General features: G+C 40.3%; 1 protein-coding gene across 2 annotated transcripts in view; it reads right to left on the bottom strand.

Annotated features, from left to right (window-relative positions):
* cacnb3.L (calcium channel, voltage-dependent, beta 3 subunit L homeolog) overlaps window positions 1-16,273 on the bottom strand; it is a 71,470-nt gene that overhangs the window by 48,411 nt on the left and 6,786 nt on the right. Inside the window, 1 exon segment of one of the 2 annotated variants that reach the window (NM_001085797.1) lies at window positions 5,406-5,450. The exons of the other annotated variant lie outside the window; for it this stretch is intronic. Coding sequence (NP_001079266.1) covers window positions 5,406-5,450 — 45 coding nt within the window. 2 annotated transcript variants of the gene reach the window in all.

Here is a 16,273-nt window from a genome sequence, read left to right as displayed (position 1 = left end):
AGTATAGCTACTGTCTCCTTTAGTAAGAGTTTTAGTTGTACTTTTAAAGAAGAAGAATATGAAGAGTTTACATGTGTAGAGACTGTTAACTACATTGATGTGAATCACAAAGAGCAAACATAGGACACTTGTGTTTAAAAGACATGATACACAGAGGTGAAGCCCCAATGGGGTAATCCAAACTTGCCTCTCATGCCCCCATTCCTCAAGAAAATGTATTGTGGGTGGCATTTAAGGAGTGGACAATCCCTAAACTTACTGTAGCACAAGGAGCAACTCATTGTTTATGCACCTTACAGTTTCTTGCATCAACTTTTTGCATTTGTTGCGAGTTATTCAGCCCCTAGGCCGCGCGGTCCGACCAGGCGGCCGTTTGGTCCTAGCGCCCGCCTACACTTCCCCTTCCCAGCGCGCCGGCAAAAAAACGCCGGCGCAGCTGGTGTAATTGAATGGGGACGCACACGTCCCCATAATGCGGCTGTGCGGCATGCCGCCCCTATTTTTTGCCGCCCTAGGCCCGGGCCTATGTGGCCTTGCCACAAATCTGGGCCTGGACTTATTTTAACCACAAAGAATACAGCAGAACAGGCACTGCTATAATGCCCATTTGTTTTTTTTTTGAAAATTTAGTGACTTTGCTAAAACAGTGTAGTAGTGGCTAAACTGGTAAAATGGGGTGTAGATGTGTTTGTGATTCACTGAATGTTTTACAATTAGGGGCCTATTTCACTGATTCAAAGCAGATTTCAAAAGGATATAGACATACATATTTAAAAAAAAAAACAATATATATTCAAATAGTAAGGGAGGAACTCCACGATGTTGGATGTTGTGAAGAAACAGGAAGTGAAGGAGAATCACATGTAAGAACTACATTTATCCGACATGCGCTTTCATCCGACAGTCAGATAAATGTGTTACGTCGCATGGCGACGTATCGGCACCAGATGCATTGTGGAGTTCCTCCCTAAGGGGTAAATGTATCAAAATTTTAATTTCCCCAGATCTGTCCATATCAGCACTCACTGGAACACCCTCCCAATTCACCTGCCAGAGAGTAAAAGCTCTCCAATGCCATTCATAGCAATGCATAATGAGTTATACAGGACTATGCGTTCTTTCCGTGATTTCCAGCAAGCTCTGCTGCGAGCATAATTACACACTGAGCAGTGGCGTAGCCGCGTAACTAAATGTTACTGGGCCCCACAGAAAATTCAATTTGGGACCATTGGTAAATTGATACATTCTACCAAGATATAGTAAAATTGCTCATTAATTTGGACCTTACACTCCCTCTACACTCCTGCCCCACCCCCCAAGTGCAGGGTCTGCTTCCTCTTTAGCTCTACCCCTGGTCAGGGGGCAGGCAACTCACTTCTTAAACACTGTAGCACAGTGGGTACATTCCTACTCCTCATATTGTATCTCTGCATCTGTGAACTTGTACCTGGGCCACCACCTCCAACCCCAAGCCCCCAGTAGTTCTGCAACTGGATTACTAAATGGATGGATGAAGAACACTTTAGTAGTCTCCAGGTTCAACACGAAGAGTTAAAATCTATGGGGCTGTTCACACTTGCAGTTTTATCTGTCATAATTGCATGGTGTTGCTGTCTTATTGGTTGCTATTGTGTTGCAGGTAAATCAATTGAACAGACACAATTTCTCAAGATTAATTTGCAAAGCCTTGGACATTTTCCTTCACTTGTTGTTTCTGCTTAGACAACTGAAACGCAGATGCACTAAACTGGATTCATTTGCACAAACCTGAGCTGAGCTGAGCCGGGGTCCCCGGCACACAAGCAGGCTAAAAATAGATTGTGTTGCTTCCTGTGAGCTCAGTGCGCACTACAATCTGTAGTTAGTGCAGTGAGGCCTCAGCAAGCAATGTAACCTACTTAATTACACAATAGCTACAAGATGAACATGTAACCCTAGTACATCCTCTAGTAGGAAAATAATGGGGACAAGGTGCAGGCAAAAAATCCACATGAAGTTTCAACCTTTTTAAATAAGTAGAAAATTGCCCCCATTGCACTCCCAAGAAGGGTAGAGAGCATCTAAGGCAGAATAAAAACCCCTCACCACTTTTTTTTGTTAACCCTCCTTCACAGGCCCCTCTACCTCCTCCTCAACTATATAGCTCCCACTGTGTAAGGGCCACATCAGGAAGCATACAGCCGGCGCATAAATTGGGAAGTACAGCCGGCGCACGAATGGGGAAGTACAGCCTGTGCATGAAAGGGAAAGAGTACAATCTGCACTTGAATTGGGATGTACAGTCTGGACACGAATGGGGAAGTACAAACTGTGCACAAATGGGGAAGTAAATAAAAGTAGATTTTTATAAAAAAAATTTCCTGGTGTGCACTTATTTGATCTGGATTTTTATACTGTATTTTGTCCTAGTGAATGGCATTATGAGCAGCAATCAGCATGGCTTTATGAAGGATAGGTCATGTCAGGCAAATTTGATTGCTTTTTATGATGAGGTAAGTAAGATGCTGGACAGTGGGGGGGGCAGTAGATGTGATCTATTTGGATTTTGCCAAAGCGTTTGATACTGTGCCCCACAAACGACTGCTTTCTAAACTAATGTCTGTTGGGCTTAATGAAGTCGTTTGCACATGGATAGGAAACTGGCTACAGGATCGGGTACAGAGGGTGGTAATTAATGGTACATTCTCTACTTGGAGTAAGGTTTTTAGTGGGGTCCCTCGGGCTCAGTATTGGGTTCACTTTTATTTAACTTGTTCATTAATGACTTAGGGGAGGGTAATGTAAGTAATGTATCAGTGTTTGCAGATCACACAAAATTATCCTGCCCAATTAATTCCATCCAGGATGTGGCATCCTTGCAACATGATTTTGACAAACTGGCAATCTGGGCAGCTAAGTGGCAAATGAGATTCAATGTTGATAAATGTAAAGTAATGCATCTGGGATGTAAAAATATCCAAGCAACTTATACCCTTAATGGGACTGCACTAGGCAAATCCATTATGGAAAAGGGTCTTGGAGTCCTTGTAGATGATAAACTTGGCTGTAGCAAGCAATGCCAGTCGGCAGCATCAAGGGCAAATAAGGTCTTGAGCTGTATTAAAAGGGACATAGAGTCAAGGGAAGAGGGGGTCAATCTTCCACTTTATAGAGCACTGGTAAGACCCCATCTAGAATATGCCGTACAGTTTTGGTCTCCATCACTCAAACAGGACATTATTGTATTAGAGAGGGTACAGAGAAGGGCAACTAAGCTGGTGAAAGGTATTGAAAATCTTAGCTATGAGTAAAGACTGGCCAAATTGGGGATGTTCATGCTGGAGAAGAGGCGCTTAAGGGGCGATATGATAACTATGTATAAATATATAAGGGGATCATATAATAATCTCTCTAATGCTTTATTTACCAGTAGGTCTTTCCAGCTGACACGAGGTCACCCATTTCAATTAGAAGAAAAGAGGTTCCGCCTAAATATTTGGAAGGGTTTTTTTACAGTGAGAGCTGTGAAGATGTGGAATTCTCTCAGTTGTACAGGCTGATACATTAGATATCTTTAAGAAGGGGGTTGGATTGCTTTTTAGCAAGTGAGGGAATACAGGGTTATGAAAGATAGCTCATAGTTCAAGTTGATCCAGGGACTAGTCCGATTGCCATTTTGGAATCAGGAAGGAATTTTTCCCCCTCTGAGGCAGATTGGAGAGGTTTTTTTTGCCTTCCTCTGGATCAACTGGCAGTTAGGCAGATTAAAAAATAAAAGGTTGAACTTGATGGACATGTGTGTCTTTTTTCAACCTTACTCACTATGTTACTATGTTATACACACGCATAGATATAGATAGATAGATAGATAGATAGATAGATAGATAGATAGATAGATAGATAGATAGATAGATAGATATACTGATTCAGCCTAGGACACAAGGCCAATGCAGACATGTCCACTGCACAGCAAACCTACTGGATGAGCCATTACCCTGTGCAAGTGCAGCCAAGAAACCAGATGCAAATAAATAGAGCTAATGACAGTGGTACAGAATTACAGCCAACTTCATCTGCCAGTGCCAGTAGAAGCAAAGTCACTTGCACTTCCATAATCATAGGGTGTAACCATTCCTCTGCTGTGTGATCAGTTCTGCTACTGAGTCGCATTAGGAACTCTCACATAAGATGCACTTACTTACCCCAGATCTTAAAAAGACAGAGCACCCTGCCCTGACCCCATTACATGCCTCTGCTTGACCTCATCATCATTTTCATTGACACATCCAGACATGTGGGGCATGTTAGCTCCCTGTTAATTGCTTGATTTCATCAGCGGCTATAAATACAGGTCTGATTCCAGCAAATAAACAGCAATAAACATTTTATTGCTTTTGTTAAATCATTGCTATTGTCAATGTATTAAGATTGTGAGCCATTTTGCTGTGCTTTTTATAAACACTACATACTGAGACAGAGGGCCCCATAGGGGATAGTACTTCTCCATTGTCAATACACAGGGGACAGGGGAACCTGAAATGCTCCTGATAGTGTTGAACTATAACTCTTATAGTTGTAATGCAACGACTGGAGCAGAAAGTAGCCACAATAGGACACATATGAAATCAAGAAGATAAATAGTTAACTATTGGAGTGAAGGCTGTACTGAAACCTAGTGCAGGCAGCAGGAATCATCTAAATTAAGGGCTAATGAACCATTTAGCACATTGATTCCATTTGTCAGATTTTAAGGGGTGAGGTGGCAATGATAGCAGGGCTGCATAAACAAAACAAGTTATTGCTGGCGTAAACAGCACATTATCATTAGCACCATGAGAAAGTAATACTTCAGCACTGCTCAGCCGCAGAACAGCAGCTAATTAGCACAGAAAACGTATTCGTAGTCACACAACATATGCACAATCTGGCTGTTCTCCCTCCTCCAACATCTGTACCTGCCAGATATGAACAGGGTGCCGGCTCCTATTTCTTATACATACAATGCCGCATTTAAAGGGACAGTGCAGAATATTTTCAGTACTGTATGTGCAGACATATTTACATATATTTGTATGTAGGGCAACATAACGTTATACAAAGAACTGAATGTTCAGTGGTGGCACTGAAATAAAACGAATACTTTAAAAAGCCATGCATGTCATTCATCTGGAATGATGATACTAATTGGATAAACCAGGATGTTTATGATGGTGGGTAACAACACTTCTGTTTGATTGTTAGGGCCATAAAAGTGATGATAAAATATACATTGCCTGTCTGGGGCACTCGGGTTCTCTCATCAGTCTCTCAAACTGCTAAAAAGTGCCACCGAGCAGCAGCAGTTATGGAAAGACTAGAGAGAGGCTTGTTATGCACTCGCATTGGTACAGCATGGAAGAGTCTTCCTCTGGAACTCCCTCACTTACCACTTCTGAGTCTTCAAATCCATGGAGATACAGGTCGTCGTACATAAGGATTCCAGTGTGTGGGGAGAAGGAAAGGCAAAGGTGCAATTAGATCCAATGGTGATGTATTATCCCTCCTATCCAACCCAGGTGCTGATACAGAGGGAGGGCAGAGAAGCAGGAGCTCACAGTGTTGCCTGGATCTGGTCCCACCCTGGATGCTGAAATAAGGAAACCAGGAGGTTTCTCTCAGCCTAACAATCAGGCAGGGGAACAATAGCTCCCACCCACATACATGAATGCCTCCTCTGATTGGCTGAGCATCTCTTCCCTGGGGATTGAGGCTTCACAGCTGGGAGGCTGATGAAGGCGGGAGAGAAGCACCTGCCCACAAATGCTGCTGGAGCTGTTAGCACATTAGCTCTGCTCTTCCTTATCCCTCTGTACATATGCTTATACCAGTGCAACTAGTGCAGCTCCCCAGGGATCTTACACACAAGCGTTTGCTCATGCGTTTCTCTGCTATGGAGCTTTCATGCGTTCCACCACGAGGGACTCATAGCATAGCCCTGTGATTTGTTATCAGATTGTACTCACTGTGCCACAGGTAAGCATCCGATCTTACAGGTTTTAATCCAACATAAGGGCTTTAAATGGATATTCCCCATCTAGTTGTAGTTTTCAACAGTCAGTATCAGATTGGGGTGTCTGGAGACCACTGCGGCTGCCACCATAGGGCCCCCACACCAGTTGTGAACTGTTCCACCACCAACCACTCATTGTTCCACCGCTAACAGCCTCCCCCATCCAACCATGAATTGTTCCACCATCAACAGCCTCCTCCATCCATCCCATCCCCCATCTAGCTACTGTTTCCAACAGTCAGTATCAGACTGGGGTGTCTGGGGACCACTGCAGCTGCCACCACAGGGCCCCCCACACGGCCCCCCACACCAGTTGTGAACTGTTCAACCCCCAACAGCTTTCCCCATCTAACCATAAATTGTTCCACCACCAACAGCCTCCACCATCCAACCATGAATTGTTCCATCATGCACACTGCGTACATTTTACCTCCTTGCAACGGATGTGGGGGTGGAACTCTAAAAGTTACTGCCAGGCATTGGGCCTGGATTGGCGGGGATTGCCTGGCAGACCCACTGAACCAGTCCAACCTATCAGTCATTCTAGCTACAAGATTAAGTGAGATATGGTGATTCTATTGGTTTGCACCACTTTAGTCTAATATTGCTCTGGCCAATAATAGATTAACAGGACTATTCTTATAGGGGCACTTTGTTACATTTTAGGTAACTTATTTCTGTATTTCATTGGAAAGGCCCCTCAATCTAAGGCAGTGATCCCCAACCAGTAGCTCGCGAGTAACATGTTGCTCCCCAACCCCTTGCATGTTGCTCTCAGTGTCCTAAAACAGGTACTTATTTTTGAATTCCAGGCTTGAAAGCAAGTTTTAATTGCATAAAAACTAAGTATGGTGCCAAGTAGAGTCTCCTGTAGGCTGCCAGTCCACATAGGAGCTACCGAAATAACCAATCACAGCCCTTATTTTTCATCCCAAGGGATTTTTTCATGCTTGTGTTGCTCCCCAACTTTTTTACATTTGAATGTGGCTCACGGGTAAAAAAGGTTGGGGACCCCTGATCTAAGGAATGGGTTTGTGCTCCGTGTATCACAGCACTTACATGTGTACCAGAGCACTTTGAGAAGCTTAGTTTCTAATGAGATGCACAATGAGCATGTGCAATAACTAACTCTCAAAATATGGTCTAATTGGGGCCAAAATGGGACGCTATTGGGACAACATTTAATTGTGTAAGGAGGATTACCAACTGTCTATCCCCTCACAAACACAATCCAGAGTTTTCTTGGTGCAATCATTACAACTTTTATTTCTTCCAATTTCTCACAGCCAGGCAAATTTACATACAATCAGGCATTCCACTCTGTCACAGTATAGGCCCACTTACATAACAGGTTTCCTTCTACCCAAAGGGATCCACACGGAATACTGGAGAAGGGCATTCACAAACAGCTCCAGCCTACCTGCTTCGACAATCCGGTGCTTGCACAGCACCCCTTTGCCACTCTCACAGGCTCACCCACTTCAGCAATCCGGTACCCCGTCAGCACCCCTTTGCTATTCCAGTTGGGCTTCTTTGCTGGCAGCTTTCTGGCCCAAGGCCCTCATACCCTCTCTTCTACTATTCTAACTTCTAGAATCCCTAACTAAAGGGGTATCCACGGGGGCACTATCCCCCTCTAACCTCCTCGTTGGGGCATTGATCGGCCCTTACTAAATTTCCTGTCTCACACACCTAGTGCCTGCTCAACTAAAATCTTACTACCTTAGCCTGTCACTACTGTCTGTCTTTTGTTCTTACCGGGCCTCTCTATCTGGACCTTCTTTCTTGACAGTTCTTTCCCATCACAAGACACTTAACCCTGGGTGTGGCTCCCTTTTATACCCCTAGGAAGAAACCAACTCCCACTAGTGGCAGGGGAAATAATTACACGTGTACTTTTGTTACACTTGCTGCCTGCCATCTAGTGGCCATGTACCCACATTACACTTATCATTCTGCACACATTTTGTTCACCTCCTTACAAAGGCATGAATCATTTTTGTAATAGGGCTGCTAAACCTCACGGCTGGTACAGTTAGTTCAGTATGTAAAATACAACATTTCTAACCATATTTATTTTAGGCTTTATTTCTCCTTTGACAAAATATAGTATTTACAGATTATGAAGTCACCACTAACATAAGCAGTTATCTCCAGGATAAAAGCAAATATCTTATGATAAAAGAAACCTCAGATAAAGTTACTAAAAACATAATATTTTCAAGAGATATGTCTAAACATCAGTTGCTATATTATATGCTGAATATCTTTTTGTATATATACTTTTAAAACCCATGAGAATCATTTTATAAGCATGGGGTTTAGCTATTGCCCATAACATGCCATAGGTTACACAAGATAAGCTAATACATAGTGCTGGAACTTTACAACATGAACTTTTACTGGTATATTTAGAACCTGTGCCATATACAGCAGGAATTGTGTCAGACTGCATCAAAAGACAATGCTCTCAGTATAAAATGAGGGTACTGTAAAGACTCCAAAAGTAAACAAGGGTCATGCAAAGACATCAGTGGGTAAAAAAAGCAGAGAGAGAGATGCTCATTACATATAAAGCCTGGCAACTTTAATTAATGTGCGAAAGAGATAAACCCTTTATCTCTTTTAAACCATTAACCCCCCTGCATTGGTCCATTCCAAACTACATCAAGACACATCCCAAAAACTGACCCCCCCTTGTATCTGGTGGGTGAATGAGGAATTGTATAGCTGGTTTGGCAGCCACCATGTATAGGCACACCACAACCATCAATGCTACAGACTTCTCCATTTGTTCACTGAGTATGAGGAAAGAGAGTCAGTTTGATGTTGCTGCGGAGGGGGCAGGGGGACCTGTACAGCCGGTGGGTTATATGTTAAAAAATTGTGTGGGGTGAGTTTTTCTTTAGCCTTCTGGAAATTATGTATACATCTTTCATGTTTGGTAAAGGGGTGTCCTAGTCCTAGATCACTGAATGCCTAATTCTTTTACAGCTCATAACACCTACAGACCAGTTACAGTAAATAAATGATTCTCCCTGTTACTAACCTTTATTTATATCACACTGCTGATGTGCCATTAACCTGCTGACATGGATATGAATAGTACATACATATCAGTCAGGATGGGGGGGCACTGAGCATGTATTAACAATTGTATGAAGCTTCGTATATTGGTTCATGTATGGCAGGCTTTAGTCAAGGCTGCAAACTACCACTATGCTTATCAGGCTTGTACAACTAAGATTTACAAGGCTTGGTAACTATGATTTAGAAGCATCAACAACCCTTTGACCCATTACACTCAGCACCTTATAAGGAAAGTATAAGACCTGAGATAAAAACCAATTCAACAAATGTACATAAGAAAAAGACAACAATTATAAGAAGATAAATGACAGCTAACTAGAGTTGATGATCATAATAAGCTTTTGCCTCCTTGGACCAAGCATTAATTACAAAGCATTCAGCAACCAAGAACAGAGTCATACTGGGGCATTGGAGGCCAGCAGGGGTGCAACACCAAAGGCCCTCCTCCCCAACCTCCACCCCCGTGCCAGGGCCTACTGGGTTTTTTCTCAGTGTCCCGTCAGCCTAGTCCAACCCTGGCCAAGGAATACCCAGCAGACTGACACTTGGAAGAACCAGGAGAAGGACCTGGTCAGGTCCAGACTGAGAATTAAAATAGGCCCTGGCATTTCAGGTACACAGAGGCCCAATAAGCCCACACAGAGGCCCAAACAGCTCCCACCAGCCCACTTAATACTGACTTTCTATGGCACCTTATAGCAGCCCCTCTGGCATTTTCCAGAACCCACAGATTGCCAGTCCGGGCCTGGACCTGGTAGCAATCTTTAAAAGTTCTGACATACATCCAAGAATAAATATATGAACCTTCCAGTCTGTGTATTTTTTTAAGACTGTGATAGATGGACAATAAAGAAGCAAAGCAGGAAATTATGTCTTTGAATTTAGATATAGGCAAAAACTTGAGGAAACTGTGGATGACGAGGAAAACACCAAGCAGATCCCTGAAGAAATCAAGGTTCACCTTCCACTTAATGTGCAAATGACTGGACTGTATCTGTCAGTTACACCATTGATAATATACATATTGGGTTTTGATTTACAGATTAAGAACCTATGACTAATTTCTAGGTCGAGAAAAAAAATGCGAGAGCCGTCAAAATACAACAAAACTCACCAAAGAACGCTATCTTATTTAAGAAAAAAACACAAAAGAATATTCCAGCAGCATTTTTTCTCAGAAAAAAAGTTGCGTGCCAGCAGGAATCACATTGTTCCATTCAAATAAATAAAGTTGTTAGTGACTATTCCCATTGACTTCTATGGAACCTCTCCAGTTTTTACTTGTTGACTTTTTTCTGGTGACTTCGCAGATTTTATCTTTCATAAATACCGACTGTCTGAGTTTTCGAAGAATATTCTCTAGTATATTTGCATTCGCTTTTTTTTTGGCAAGTTTTTTTTTTTCTCAAATTGCTTAAAGGGTTTGTTCACCTTTAAGTTAACTTTTCGTATGATCTAGAGAATGATAGGGTCCAAATCACCCTTCCCTTCCCCCTTTGCTCATATTTGCCTTAAAACAATCTTGGTATAAAATACTAATAAGAAAGTCAGTTGTCTTGAGTATATTGTTCCTTTTATGATCTTTGAACAATGTGAATGCTGTAACCCATGTTGCTTTTTTATGTTTTGTTTTGTCTTGCTTTATAACTGCAAAATTCAATAAATACAACTGTTAAAAAAAAAGACAATTGTAGGTTATATTTTGTTCATTACTAGAATTATAACAAAAAATGCAGTTTGAAAGGCAGATTTCATGGTGTGTGGCACCATCTGCTGGCCAAATATGTATTTATGTACATTGCAACATTGCTGTGTTTGTTACATTGTTGCTATTTATTTATAACGTTCAACCAAAATTTCCTGCACTGAAAAATGCAGCTAATATTCCAACTGCATAAATGAAACATGTTTGCGCAAATTATCAATAGGGATGGTATTAGAAAGGGGGATATGAAGAAAGAATTTGGCCCTTGTTTGAATAGGGCACTGATAAATCAGGGCTGTTTAAACTGCAGCCCTCCAGCTTTTGGGTTATTGCAGCTCCCAGTATCCTCTGATGGTATCTGTTGGAGTCCAACATCAGCTGGAGGGATGCAGGTTGGATATTCCTAATGTATATAATGAATATATCTCATATATGTCTTCTTTATGGGCAGAGCACAAGTTTGTATGGAAGAGAATAAGGCAACAGAATACAAATATGCATTTATTTATGCCTGAATGCTGGGAATTGGACCCCCCCCCCAATGGATATATGTGTTATTGTGAATAAGTGTTCAAGCTCTTGACTAATGCACCAGAAGTTATCCATGTACTGTATTTGTGATTTCTAGACTGTCAGGGGCAGATTTATCAAGGGTCGAATTTCGAAGTTAAAAATACTTAGAAATTCGACCATCGAATTGAAATACTTCGACTTCGAATATCGAAGTCAAAGTTTTTTTCAGCAAATTTGGGTATCCTGTCGAAGTAAAAATCATTCGATTCGAAGGATATCGGCGATCGATCGAATGATTTTACTTCGACTTCCAAAAACGTAGAAAAATGCTCTTGAAGGTCCCCATAGGCTAACATAGCACTTTGGCAGGTTTAATTTGGTGAAGTATTGAAATCGAAGTTTATTTTTAAAGAGACAGTACTTTGATTATCGAATGGATGAATATTCGAACGATTTTACTTCGACACGAATTCGAATTTGAAGTCGTAGTATCCTATTCGATGGTCGAAGTATCCAAACAATTACTTTGAATTTCTCATTTTTTTACTTTACCCTCGAATTCACTTCGACCCTTGAAAAAGGGACCGAAATGTTGGAATTGATACTATGCAACAATAAAAATTACATATTCAGTACATTTCACTAAAGGGAGTGCTGGTCTGGAAACTATTGGTATATATATATATATATATATATATATATATATATATATACACACACACACACACCAGGTACTTTTTCTCAAAAGTTTTAAAAACTTTTTAAACTTTTGAAAAAAAGTACCTGGCGTGCACCCAATTTATTTTTATTTTCTATATACAGCATATATGGGTAGCACCTGGGCCAATTGACCTATTTTGCTGGTAAGATATTTGGATTATATATATATATATATATACACACACACACACACACACACACATATAAAGACCTATCTATACTATCACATGCTGTATATAAACTATATATACCAATAAATATACAAAACGAATTGTTGATCTTAATCACATTGTAGATAGTCTTGGAGGTGCCTTTCTTTAGAGAAAACAACCCCAACCTTGATAGTCTTTCCATATAGTTTAAATCTGCATTTTTTTTACCAGTTCAGTTGCACGTCTCTGCATTCTCTCTAGCTCATTAATATATATGCATTTGCTTCAGTATGTGTGTAATAATGATTGTGCAAGAGTACAAAACAAGGTAATTGTAAAAGGCTGTATAGAAATATTAAAGGGGTTGTTCACCTTTAAATTTGAGACAATTAACAGAAGCAGATCAAATATCAAAAACAAACAAATGCTGTACAAGTATTGTACAGCTTCATTTACTATGGAGGGGGTTATTATTTCCAACCTATACACAGTTAAGTGTGCCATTTTGCAATTAAAAGTACAGGAATGGTAACTGTTATCAGGTAACCCATTATCTAGAAAGCTCCCAATTACGGGCGTGACATCTCCCTTAGACTCCATTTTAATAAAATAATTATACATTTTTAAAATAACAATTTCCTTCTTCTCTGTAATAATAAAACAGTGCTTTGTACCTAATCACAACTAAGATATAAATATTACATATTGGAGGAAAAACAAGGTTATTGGCTTTATGTAATGCTTTAATGAATTTTTAGTAGTCTTAAGGTAGGCCAAATTACAGAGAGATCGATTTTTTACAAAAGATCCCATGCCTTTAGTATCTGTTAATAATGTTTCTACACTTATTCCTGGTTCTGCCTTTTGAAATGTTGCAGAAGTCAGTTCTCTCTCAGAAATGTTAATCAGCTGACGCTTGCTACATTGGTTCAGGAGTCATGCAGTGCAGATTGGATCAGTCCAATTTGGCCCAGAGCATGAGTAGCAGTGTCAAGTCGAGAATCTCTCATTTGTCAAGGTTGCCAAGCAACCAGACCTTGCTATGTATGGGCAGCTTTAGGGGTAATGTCATTTTAGTAGAGTTTAGTAGAGTGGGCCCTATGCGATGCTTGATCAGAAGGCAAAAGACCAGTTATCTAACATTTGTGTGAGGTCTTACACCTAAAAATTGCAGTAGTTTCTGTGGAACAGTGCCACAGCTACTACAATAAGACATATAGATATATATAATTCACAGTGCTGTATAATAAACAGATTTATACAGTGAACATACAGATTATAATATAAATTATAAATTATACCGTAATCATATGTCTAAGGTGATAATCTATTCTACATAAACAGTAATTCTAGTCTAGCAGCTAAACCATAAGATAGGGTTGTAGAAGGTGTTTATTTCTCCAAACATAGAACTCCTCCCATCAACCCACAGAAAAGTTGCTTTCGGAAGGGGCAAACGCCACCCCCTGTAATTGTTCCACTTCTTTGGAGATAGATAATGATTAGGAATCCATGAAGGCACCACAATGGTTAACAAAATAATTTTGCAGATCCTGAAAAAAAAAAAAAAGCCATAATGCGTTGTTGAGTTGCAATGGTGAATCCCAGAATCCACTAGATGTATAGGGACAGGTGTCCTGGGGAGCCTTATATGGCAATATCAATCCCAATATTTTAGAATGGAAGGGAGAGCAAGCAATAGAAGGGAAAATCAAAACAGTTATTTGGATATTTTGGGAGGTAGAGAGGAAAATCATTACTGTTGACCCACAACAGCAAGGATTTATAAAGTGGAAAGAATTTTTTTGGGGGGAAAAAATCTCCTCAGCCACACCAGAGAATTAAAGATTTGGGGGGTTATTTACCAAAGGTCAAATGTTAGCGTTTTTTTATACCTCGAATGAACTCACAACTCTCTTGTTTTCCTATTCAAAGGAACAGTTCAGTTTAAAAGTAAAAAACTGGCTAAATAGATAGGCTGTGCAAAATAAATAAAGTTTCTAACTTTTAAAAATTGAATCTATAAAGGCTGGAGTGACTGGATGTCTAACATAACATACCATTGATGCCTGGAAACTAGTGGAAACCAAGTTGCAAAGCAGGAAGTAGTGTTCTGGCTATTATGTTAGGCATCCAGTCACTCCAGCCTTTATACATTACGTTTTTGCCTAACTTACTATGTTAGCAACATTTTTAATTACAGCCTATCTATTTACCCAGTTTTTATTTCTATACTAAACTGTTCCTTTAAGAAAAAACTTGAATGGAAAAAACTCAATTCAACAAGTTGGAGTTGCGAAACCCAAAAACTCAAATGAATCGAGTTTTCGGTGAAAAAAAGTTTTTTTGGGCAAAGCCTTCTAAAATAAATTTTGAACAATATCTTCAAATGGTTCAAGGGACCTCTGCCCTTTAGATGGTGTATTTCTGGATTCAAGCTATTTCCAGGATCGGGGTATAATAAATCATAAAAAATTAAATTTTTGGCTCTTAAAAGTTATCCGAGTAAAGGGCCATATGAGGCATGGCTTTCACTCAAGGCAGAAGTGGCACTGGGTCCAGGCTGCCATTAAAACCACTGTGAGGACAGCATAGGTCTAATTATGATCTGACCGTTGGCCTCGATAAATGATTGGATCATCCTGCAACTGACCAGTGCGTTTGTGGTCAAATCAGATACAGATCCACTTATTCTATGACCTTGCCAAATAAGCAGATATATTATAAGCCCAGTCTTACTCAGCAAACAGACAACAAGCTCAGCATTAAGCAGCACAGCTGCAGAACAAAAAGTGAAATAATTAAAAGATTGCAAAGAAATATTAAAGACCAACTGAGCATTTTCTGGCACTGTAAAAAATTATGATGATATTGACTAAGAACAGCATTTCAGTGCTAGAAGTTCATTTTAAGTGAATATCCACTTTACTGGTTCTGGTCATACTGGTACTTTTTTTTCTAATATAAAAATGCCAAGGATTCTTGGGTCAGTTAGGCCCGACTGATTATAGAATATGTAGTTGTGCAAATCAATGTTATTAGTCACAGAGAAAACAACACTATGGCATATATGTAGGATAATGGAGGCAAGTGTAACAGCTGATATCATTACAGTGTTGGATTATGGGCAGTTTGGGAAAGAAGGCAATGATGATTTAGTTAACAGTCAATTAAAATCAGGGATGAGCAGATTAGGAGCCATCTCTTGCAGTACAGCTGAGCCAGAACCTGTCATGCCTGATCCTTTTTCCTCCCTCGTAGCCTCCCTCCCCGGCTAAATCAGGTTCATTTGTTGCTTGTCAGTGGCTGTCAGTGATCGCCTGTCAGTTTTGTTCTATTCGTGCATTTCAATATAAGAAAAGATCATTCTACCTGGCAATACTCACTCTCTGCTCTTCAATGTTTCCTTTTCCTAATCATATGGTTCCTAAATGCTATTTGTTTTTAACCTTTATATTTGGTTTCATATGGTAACCTTTTAATACAATAAAGTACGGTTACGTTAACATCGTTGTTGCTCATAATCCCATATAAAACAATCTAGTAGTATTCCTATTCTCCTGCTTTTCCACCCTCACAATAATTATACATGTCCTTTCCCATTTCTCTTTCTGTTTGTGGTCAGTCTTGCTTCCCATACCTTCCCCTGTGTCTTTATTATCCCCAGACCTATTGCTTCATCTTTCCCTCATTCTTCTGCATTTCAGTAAAAAGCAAGAGGTTTTATAATAAAAGCACTAAGCACAACATGGCTCATTGCACATCTCCAAAAAGGTGCTCTGTTCTTTAGATAAAATAGCCCTCAATACAACAACACTAACCTTCCCTTTAAGGCAGTGAAGAAAGGCAAATGTTTACCTCATTCAGAAGAAATGTTGCACTGGAGTCAGAGAAAGACATAGAAGGGGCAAAAATAGCCCAAAGCCGCACTCTTAGAATCTTTTTTATAGGCAAGGCAGACTTTGCATTCTCTGTTTATCTGCTTCGCTGTGCTCATAGCTTTTCTCTCCATCAAACACACACAAAACACACAATTTCTCCCCTTCCCTGCCTCTCTTACTCCTC

This window comes from Xenopus laevis, chromosome 2L (assembly GCF_017654675.1).
Source record: "Xenopus laevis strain J_2021 chromosome 2L, Xenopus_laevis_v10.1, whole genome shotgun sequence".
NCBI lineage: Eukaryota > Metazoa > Chordata > Amphibia > Anura > Pipidae > Xenopus > Xenopus laevis.
Note: the sequence above shows the minus strand (reverse complement) of the source record. Positions and strands in the feature narration are given on the sequence as shown.